General features: G+C 47.7%; 1 protein-coding gene across 1 annotated transcript in view; it reads left to right on the plus strand.

Moving 5' to 3' along the window:
• Positions 1 to 10,150, plus strand: part of AGAP2 (ArfGAP with GTPase domain, ankyrin repeat and PH domain 2) — a 165,678-nt gene that overhangs the window by 146,610 nt on the left and 8,918 nt on the right. Inside the window, exons 12-13 of the mRNA XM_015422213.1 lie at positions 4,505 to 4,609; positions 4,736 to 4,882. Of these exons, the coding sequence (XP_015277699.1) occupies positions 4,505 to 4,609; positions 4,736 to 4,882 (252 nt within the window). The remainder of the gene's footprint in view (positions 1 to 4,504; positions 4,610 to 4,735; positions 4,883 to 10,150) is intronic.

The raw sequence follows: 10,150 nt of genomic DNA on the forward strand, positions 1-10,150 counted from the left end.
TTCTATGAAATGACCCCTGATGGTGACTATAGTGCTATAGCAGTTACCAGTTGTTTTAAAGCCCTCTGGTGGTGCAGTGGGGGGGAAATGCCAGGAAAAGGGTGGTGGTAAGGGGGAGAAGGAGCAAAATTCATAGAAAACTCCCATGTGGAATTTCTGTTTTAAATGTACGTACCGCTGCACTTGCAGCAGCAAAGAAACAGAGAATCTCTACCAATGATAGAAGCAGCTATGCATTATTTTTTATTTAAATTGACCCATCCCATTTTCCCCATAAAAAACAAATTCAGCTGCTTTTTATGTAAGCCCCGTGCAGATGACCTGTCCTTGCTTTGACTGCCTGTGTGGGGAGGAAGAGCAGGCATGAGCCTGCAGGCTTCTCCCCCCCCCCCTCCACAGGATCGCCAAGTCACCTGCACAGGACGAATGTGCAGAGGAATGGTCTGTGCATATGCTCCTTCCCTGTGCTCAGCGACACTGCTGGTCCTGTGGTTGATTGCAGGGAGGGAGCATGTATGTGGACACTGGCTTGGTGCATTTGTACTGTGCTGATGACTTAGTGGGAGCGGGGGACAGGGCCAGTCCTCTCGTCCCCACTGTCCCTCCCCACACGGGCATTCAGCATTTAGGTGGGTCCTCTACACACGGCTATTATCAGTGGAGACCAAACGCAGCGCAAAAAGGAAGATCCGTAGCCTTCTTTAAAGAGAAGTAAATATTCACAGGCCTCCCTGTGCTTTTACTCCAGAATGACACTTATGGGAGTACTTAAGGGAGAACAAACACAGCCGCCATTACTTTTTATGCAGTTGCTAAGTGGAAATGTGTAAGCCACAATTCTCACATTAGCACTGTGGTGCTTTCCCCGTACGAAACGCCATGAGAGAACATTTATTTATGTGTTATGGTACATTTCTGTGTTGTGTGCTCTGTTTTATAAAAATTTATGACATGATTTAGCACAGTAAAACTGCCACACTTATTAGCAGTTCATTATGGAAATGGATACTAGGTAGCAAAGATTAAAAGTATACTAAGACAGCAGCTAGGAGAACAAATAAAAACCCACTTCCTAGACATGGGAAGTCCTCCCACCAGTGAGTGACCCATCTGTCTTCCACAGAATCTGCCTAGTGACTAGCGGAATACAGAAGATATCATGGCAACCTTTGGGACCTCCTGTACTTAAGCCGAGTGGGTGGATGGGGTGGCATCAGCCGCACCGAGGCATGGTCTAAAGAATTTTCAAGTGTTCCTTACGATCTCGAAGGAATACTGCACAGTGTTTATGGGTGTGTGTAGGATGTGTGTGTAATTACTGTTTGTTAGTTCACACTCCGATCGGTTGTGTTCCCTTCATTTATAATTCTCTGTGAAATTATAGTCACTTGGAGGAGGGAGGGAGAGTGTTCCCACCTTCGCGCCTCGCACCACGATGCGGCTGTGGTCTCGCTTTTCGTTTAACCTTAATTAGTGCAGAGCCATGCTGAGCGTAACAGAATTACGAAAAATCAACAGACAGAGTAAACCATGGGCTGCTTGAAACTTGACATATTTCCTATATGGAAAGCATTTCCATGTAATTGCAACCAGAGTGTAAAATGCTGTGTGTGACACTGTTGAACACAACCGTTCCACTGCGGGCACACATGCTAGAAAGTCCTTTTTGGTCAAATTGCGTATAATACATATATACCACAAGTAACACGGCATTACATGTCCAGTCTATGTGTGTATGATTACCACACATGGCAATCTGTGTGCAAGCATGACTTCTTGTTTTCTTAAAACGTTTTCCTGATTTGTCACTGATGTAGGCACAAAGGCCAAACAAGGTCCCCACCCACCCCTACCACCACCAGAACCCAGGGGTAATAATGAGGAACAAAAAAGTAGAAATCCCCAAGTTCATGACAGTGACCTATATGAACATGAAGTAGTCATAAATAGAAAGCAAGTAATTACCGAAGAACTCGTCAGTAAATACAATCAAACACTTGAAATGCATATACCAACAGATCTGCGCTTCAAATGTCAAATGACTGACATGGGGGAAAAACCCGAACGTGATGTCAGAGGGTTCAAGTGCCCATGAATGCATGAGAGATATTTGCCAGTGATATACAGGCAGTGTCTCCCAAAGGTACAATTCAGTCCCAGTGGAATACCATTCCATTGTTCTGTCTTGGATTATTCTTATTCATAAAAAATATGTATCAGCTCAATCTTTATCCCACTCTTCCTACAAGGAGCTCATGGCGGCATATACAGCTGCCCCCTCCTCCTTTAGAACATAAGAACATAAGAGATGCCAATGTTGGATCAGGCCAAAGGCCCATCCAGTCCAACACTCTGTATCACACAGTGGCCAGAAATACCAGTGCCATCAGGAGGTCCACCAGTGGGGCCAGGACATTAGAAGCCCTCCCACTGTTGACCCCCCCCCAAGCACCAAGATGACAGAGCATCACTTGCCCCAGAGCCCCTATCTATACCTTGTGGCTAATAGCCACTGATGGACCTCTGCTCCATATGCTTATCTAATTCCCTTTTGAAGCCGTCCATGCTTGTAGCCGCCACCACTTCCTGTGGCAGTGAATTCCAAGTGTTAGTCACTCTTTGGGTGAAGAAGTACTTCCTTTTATCCGTTCTAACCCGACCGCTCAGCAATTTCATGGAGTGCCCACGAGTTCTTGTATTGTGAGAAAGGGAGAAAAGTACCTCTTTCTCTACCTGCTCTTTCCCATGCATAATCTTATAAACCTCGATCATGTCACCCCTCAGTCGTCGTTTCTCCAAGCTAAAGAGCCCTAAGCGCCTTAACCTTTCCTCATAGGTCCTCATAAAACGACCCTCTGAGGGGGGGAACAGGCTGGGAGAGGATGACTGGCCCAACATCACTCAGTGAGTTTCTTATGACTGGTGGGGGATATGAACCTCGTTCTCCTCAGTCTGATTCCATCACGCCAGCCACTGCGCCAAGCATGCTGTAAAGGCAGCAAATTGGGGCAGTTTGTTCATAGATGCTCTTATCATTACAGCTAATTAAATGCACGACCCTTTGAGAGTTCCTGTACCTGCAGGTCCGACTGCACCCCTCGCCCTTCCACACAAGCAAGCCGGTTCTATAGAAAAAGAAACTGAATGAATCGGATGCATGTTGGCTTTGGGCAATTTTGCTTACCTTGTTAAACAAAATCAAATCTTGTACAGAAATTCCCTGCGGTGCCATGCGGAATTGGTGCATTCACTAAAGCAAGCAAACCTTGGATTCACAAACCTCGAGAGCGTGTGTTTTGGGACATCTTTTGTGTAAGATGATTCAACAGTGACCTCTAGAGGAGTCCTTGTATTTCCTAGAATGTCTCTTGTCTGTGGAGATGCTCTGGTCTCCACTTGGGGAAGAATAAAGAGCCACATTCTAGGGGCAAGAAATTAGTAGGATACTTGCATCGCTTGATGCCCCACCTCACCCGAGCACATGCTTTGGCCACTGAAGGCCTCATGTTCAGTCCCTGTCATCTCCAGTTAAAGGATCTTGAATGCTAGGTCCTGGGAAAGTCGTTTCCCTGCCTGTGATCTTAGAGCATCAAGATCCAACATGGCACCCATGGATCCATGTTCCTGGAACCTAACTTGCGGCTTGAAGCTTGGGTATAAAATTCAAAGGCTCCTGAAAATAACAGAGAAGAACAAGAAGATTCAGGTCACTCCCTGCCAACTGACTGAGTGGCAAAGTCCTGAGCTCACCCCAACTAGTCAAGTCATAGACACAAACATCCTGAAGTCTCCAAATTTGGCAGTCTCTCTATGTGTGGATGTCAGTAGAGAAAAAGTTCCCCTTTTTTTGGGGGGGAGATATAAAGTCAGACACCAAAGCAGAGAGCTAGTTCTACCCTCAATGGCAGCCATTTTGTGATGGTCCCTGCTTGAATGGCAGCCATTTTGTGGTTGTGCCCACTGCCATTTCTAGGAAGTCCAAAACTGCAGGGTCCCCTGTGTGCGACGGAGAGAGAGAGATTGTCAGTCAGGGTTGTTGTTGTTCAGTCGCACAGTCAGGTCCGACTCTTCGCGGCCCCCTGGACCAGATCACGCCAGGCCTTCCGGTCTTCCGCTGTCCTCTGAAGTTGGCTCAACTTCATGTTCGTTGCATCTATGACACTGTCTAACCATCTCATCCTTTGCCGTCCCCGTCTTCTTTGACCTTCAATCTTTCCCAGCATCAGGGTCTTCTCCAGTGAGTGCTCCCTTCTCATTGGGTGGCCAAAGTATTTGAGCTTCAGTTTCATTATCTGGCCTTCCGGGGAACAGTCAGGGTTGATTTCTTTTAGGATTGACTGATTTGATCTTCTTGCAGTCCAAGAGACTCTCAAGAGTCTTCTCCAGCACCATAGTTCAAAAGAATCTATTCTTCGGCGCTCGGTCAGGGTAGGCAATGTAAAACTAGATAGAACATTGATGTGACAATGGCAGCCTTCATAGAGGCATACGCGTCTCTCCACAGCTAGCCCCAGTCCAGGTCTGCTGAATCCTCCAACTGACCAAGCAATCAAGCTCTTAGGCAAACCGGACCGGAGCCTGCAGCGCTCTGTCTCCTCCTCCAAGGCTGGTAAGTTCAGAATGGGTCCAGATGCTCCTAGAGGGAGAAGAAAGGATGCCAGGGTGGGTTAGGCCCTCGTGACCCACGAAGAAGATTGCCCACCACGTGATCTGTTCCTCCCGTATGTGTCTGCAGAGGCAGTCCTGGCTGCAGAAGGGTTGTCCAGTCCTGGCAGCAGTGGCAAAGACCCACCCCCATCCCCCATGGTGGACAGAAAGAAACACAGACGGAAGAAGCTTGCAACACCTTCCAAAACCGAGGGCTCAGTGGGGCAGGCAGAAGGTAAGACTGACATAGTGCCCCTTAAAGCTGAGGTAGCCCCCTTTTTAGCCTATAAAGGAGACGACATATGACACTACTGTTTGTCCCTCCAAGATTATTGCAGAAAACAAGAGAGGCCCAGAATGCCTTTTCTAGAGAAACTTCAGTTGCTTTAAAAAAATATGCCACCCCTCTACAGTGATCTTGCACTGAGTCCAAATTACACGGTGTGTTTAGAGATAACATTCCCATCTTTTCTTGTGAAAGGGAGGCTGTGGTTCCAAATGGGAATCAGTGGCAGTTTGCAACTGACAAAGTGAAATTTTAATGCCACGCATATTTTTGAGAACAGGGGAGAGGTGGTTCCACCACATCATTTGGAGTAAACGATCACATCCCGTGGGACAGAAATTCCGGTTTATATTTGTTGCTCATGTGGGAAACATCTTCTGGGGACACAGTTGCTCCTGACTCCTTTCCACCATACAGATTTCTTCCGGTCTGAATTGGGCCCTTTGTGGAGTGGGGCGGGAGATGAGGTGAGCCAGGGCCTCGGTGCAATAGAGCATTTGTGCAGATGCCTGTCTCACAATATGTGTTACCTGCATGGGGTGTGTGAATCAGTACTGTTTAACTTAAAGAAGGGGACTGTTCTGAGGTATGTTAAAAAGCTATAGTGGTGGTGTCTGAGTTGAAAAATCCACATATCGCCCACACCCACACTCTTCAACATGGGAGCACTGAAACCCCATTGAAATGAACAGGAAATGTACAGTAGCCTTCCTCTAGCTCCCATTATTTTCAGTGGGACTTGCCCTAGGGAACTTCTCAGTGGATTCTGCCTTCTGAGTCAGATCTGTCTCTATCACCTATCACCATTATTGGCATTCAACAGCTACTGAACTGACTGACAGTAGGAATGCCCCTGACAGTTGCCCCCGTGTTACTTTTTTTGCAATAACCATGTTACATTTTTTGCAATACCGCCCAAAAGACAGCCCCTCCCCCCCCCAAAAAAAACCCACGAGCTAGACTCCAGGAGATGTTGTTGATCTTACAGGAGGCCTATATTGCTTTCAGCTTGTCTGGCCTCAGGCATGCAAAGCGAGACCAAAGGAAACAGCCTGAGTGCTGGCGTGGCATAGTTACGGGCTGCAGACAGGCCTGTAGAAAAAGTGTCCTAACCTTTTAATAGAGGCTTCAGAATATGTTATTTATACCAGGTGATGTTGTTTAGCTCCCTGCCATGAAAAGCTTCTCCTGTCCATTTCTACACATTAAGCCACTATTAAAGAGACAGGTCGTATTTTTCCTCCAGGTTGCTGGCAAAGCTAAATAAAAAGGCTGAGCACCCAACCAGAAAGTCTCCTGGTTTGAATCTTACCTCTGCCATGAATTCAGTTGTGTGGTTTTAGGCAAGTCACTCTAGGATCAAACAGATGAGGCAAAGATCACAGAACTGTCCATAAAATGCAAATTGCAGCCTCAGTTAGCCTTGGGGACCATGCAGGGAAGCAAGAGGTGGGTTAACCCTTCAATCTCAGCTCAGTTTTGCTATTTGAAACTGGGCTGCCTGTTTTGTTATTAGTATGGGGGGGATAAAAGGCATATCTTTTCTCATTTAAAATGCTAACAGTAGAATGGCGGGAACTGGTTTGGAATAGTGAAAGCAAGTGGAAGGGTTAAATCCCCCTCTCTCTTCTGTGTATGGCCTGTAGACAGAAAAAGAGGTGTGATCGGAACAAGACAAAAGCAATCTTTGCCTTATCTTTCTGAATCCTCTAGCTCAGTTTAAGCCCCATAAATTGCAATAATGGAAGGACTAATATATGTAAAATTATTTGGATTCTTGAAAAGGGCTTTACAAATCCTAATTATCATGGGGGGGGGAATGCTGTGAGAGATGCCATGACCACTGTAGGCAGAATGAGGAAGGTGTACTGATGGGAGGGAAGGTCTGTGGAAGGCCACATCTGTCCCCTTCTAAATCCAGACAGGACTATGTGCAGTCCAAATGAGCTGCCCACCCCCACCCCTTCCTGCCTGTCATGTCTTCTCTAGGCAGCTGTTGTGTCCAGCCCAAAGCTGTTCATCTCTGTTGTGAATACAGCTGCCCAGAATGCTCCCTTGCAATTCCTTCACCCGGTAAAGGGTTGCCACGGCACTCACGGCTTTCTTCCTCACTGTCCTTCGCAGTGCTTCACTCATCCACCACCACTGCCACCCCCGTTCCCTGGGTCTGTGGGTTCTGATAGCCTCTGCTTTTTTATTATTTTTTTCCTCCTCTGAATTCTCTCCCCTTCTTCTTTTCCTCCCTTCTCTTTCTCTGCCTTTCGCTTCCTGCTTCCCCTCCGGACCCTCTGCAGCCAAGCGTAAAATGTGGAAATTAAAAACCTTTGGTAGTTTAAGAAATATTTATAAAACAGGTAATGTCTGGCGGTGGCAGGCGCGAGCTCCTTTGTGCCGTGGCACCCGTTGCATGCAGTTGTGCTTACATTGTGACGTGTGGCCTTCATAAATGTCTGTCTCCAAAACTCCCCCCCCCCCGCCCGGTGAGCAACATAATGTCCACTGTATCCTGGCCGTTGCAGAACAATCCTCCAGCCAACATGGGGTGCTAAAGATCCCTCTGTTCACACAATGGGTAGGGCTGCCAGGCCATGTCGGGCAACTGCTGGAAGATTGGGGGTGGGGACATGGGCACGGCTGGTGTCACATATGCCATGATGTCACTCTAAGACCCACTGGAAACTTTTCTGGCAATTCCTAGAGCAATGTGATATCACTTCCAGGTGTTTTTCGGGGGTGGGGGGATGGCAGTTACATAGGTAGTTCTAAGAGCTACAGGAAATATAATTATCAGTAATAGCTTTAGGAATCACTGGAAATGTTCTGGTTTTACCATAGAGTTTCTGGTGATTTCCAGAGCTACCTTATGTCACTTCCAGGTCTTTTTTTTACCAGAAGTGATACAACCCCACAGCCAGCATGGGGAGGGGGATGTCCTGCCCCAACTGGGGGCTTGGCGGCCCTAGGGGTACCTGGGAAGCCTAACAAAGGGGTATGCAATGGAGGCAATCATCCCAGTATTCCCTGATGGCTTTCAAATGGCATTCCAGTGAACTTTGGAGATATTTGGTGAGAAGATCGGTAACCACAGAAAGCTGGACTACCATTAACCATCCTCCAGTGATCAGGCATTGGGGTGTATTCAAAGTCTATGCAGGACTACATGGAATGTATGCGCGGCAGAAACCCAACCGGTGCAGCTTCTGCCATCATTGCATCATCATGCTGGAAAAAGCTTTACCTGTGACTTTTTGTTTCTTATGCAACCGTTAAAGGCCTTGGGACTTCTGTCCATTAAGGTTGCAGCATTCAATGGGGAAAGTTGAACCTGAGAAACTGGTGGAAAGTACAGAAGTCCAGTTGCTGGAGTAACATGAGGTTATGCCTGCTCCCCACCCCCACCCCACCCCAGTCCTCACTTAAAGGTTCCAAAAGAGAGTAGAATGTCAAGTGAGTAACAGAGCTGATGGCAGTATAATGGAGGCATTATTTCACTGCTGCTGCTTTTTCTCATAATTGTTTATGTGTAAAGTGCCAGCCTCTGCACCTATAGTGAAATCCACACAATGGTGTGCCAGCCACAGCTATGAATGAGGCCTCTGCAAATCCAGAGGAAAACCCATGTTTCCAGAACAATCTAACATTGTAAGAAACAAACCTACACATGCACAGAAAAACGGGGAATAAAAGTCCTCAAACAACATTACCAATGAAACATGCATGTGATCAGACGATGGGAGGAAAAGACCAGTCAAATGACATTCGGGCACCATTTTGGTTTCCAATGGTAACCACAACACACTCCGAGGAGTCGGCCGCAGGATTTCATGTGGGGCTTTGGACATGGTGGCCAAGACGGGGAGGAGGAGGAGGAGGCGGGAACACTGAACAGGAAGAAGGGAGGAGACAGCCAACAGGGGGAGGGGGGGGCTGAAGGGGGAAATGGGACTTCCACTCCAGCATGATTCAGCCCAGGTCTCTCACTTGTTGCTTATGTATACTTTAATGCTGCTGGAAGCCACCACGAACGCCCCACTGTGTCTTTCTTTTAAAATAAGTTAGCGTCCCATCATGCTCCACTGTCAGCCTTGGTCAAACAAGTTTGAGAGTTTTCTAAACACTACAAAAAAACCCGCAAACCTGTTTTCCTAAAGATGACAGTGGGGGGGGGGGCAACAAGTGAGAAATGATGCCTCTGTCATACAGTCTGCAACACTCTGGGGAAATTATTGCCTGCCTCCAGTGTATCCAAAGCAGTTCATGCCGGGACTCAAAATAAAAAGCTTCCCCCGCTGAAAGTCGCCTGCTTCCCACTGGAAAGGAAGCCCCGATGACTGTTGCTCACCCACTCAGGCCTGTCTGTGTCTCTCTGATCTTGCCAGCAGAAGCTGCTCCCCTCCCCCTTCCTTCTCCTGCTAAATCATTCAGTGGGGAAAGGACAGACGCTAACAGTGCAGTCCTTACAACCTTCTAAGCCCATTGAGGCCAGTAAGCTTAGAAGACCGCAACTCCGGGACTGCACTGTATGTATGCCAGCGGTGGTGGGCCCCTTGGATTGGACCCCTTGTCAGAGATGCCATCTTGGTCAGTTCTCAAGTGCCAAAGCAAGGCAAGGGTGGTCCTGGGCAATGTTCCCTCTAAGCTGTGGGGTCTTGTGAGCAAAAATTCTACTTTGTGAGCTACTGGCATTAAAATTGTGAGCAAGCAATATGGCTACTGCATAAATTAGCTAGCTCTGGAGCCATCCTCCCTGAGCTAAGACAAAAAATGTGTGAGCCGGAGGCTGAAAATTTGGGAGCTAGCTCACACTAACTCAGCTTAGAGGGAACACTGGTCCTGGGGTAAAAGAGATGGTCATACCTTTGCCACAGAGCTCTTGTGTGGCTTTGGCGCCCAGTCTCGGCGCCTCATCTGTAACCTGAACAAGAGCTGCCCAGACCACAGTGCCGTAGTCACGTCAAGCACAACTCACACACAAGACTGTAAAGCCCTCTGCAGAGTAAAAGTGAAGGGACTGTAAATGTAGTTGAGGGATTGCTACATGCAGATGAGCGACAGTGGGATTCCTGCCCCGGAAAAAGTGGGGACCCAGTAAATTGGTCTTGGGATCTGCTTATAGGGGTACAGCATCCTCAGAGGAACTGCATCTCCCTTTTCTGCCACCTCTGCGGAAACATTGTCGGACAGATCATGGGCATCCCCTACCCCCCCCCCCGCTTG

The sequence above is a fragment of the Gekko japonicus genome, unplaced genomic scaffold, assembly GCF_001447785.1.
Source record: "Gekko japonicus isolate JY-2015 unplaced genomic scaffold, Gekko_japonicus_V1.1 scaffold459, whole genome shotgun sequence".
NCBI classification, from domain to species: Eukaryota; Metazoa; Chordata; class Lepidosauria; order Squamata; family Gekkonidae; genus Gekko; species Gekko japonicus.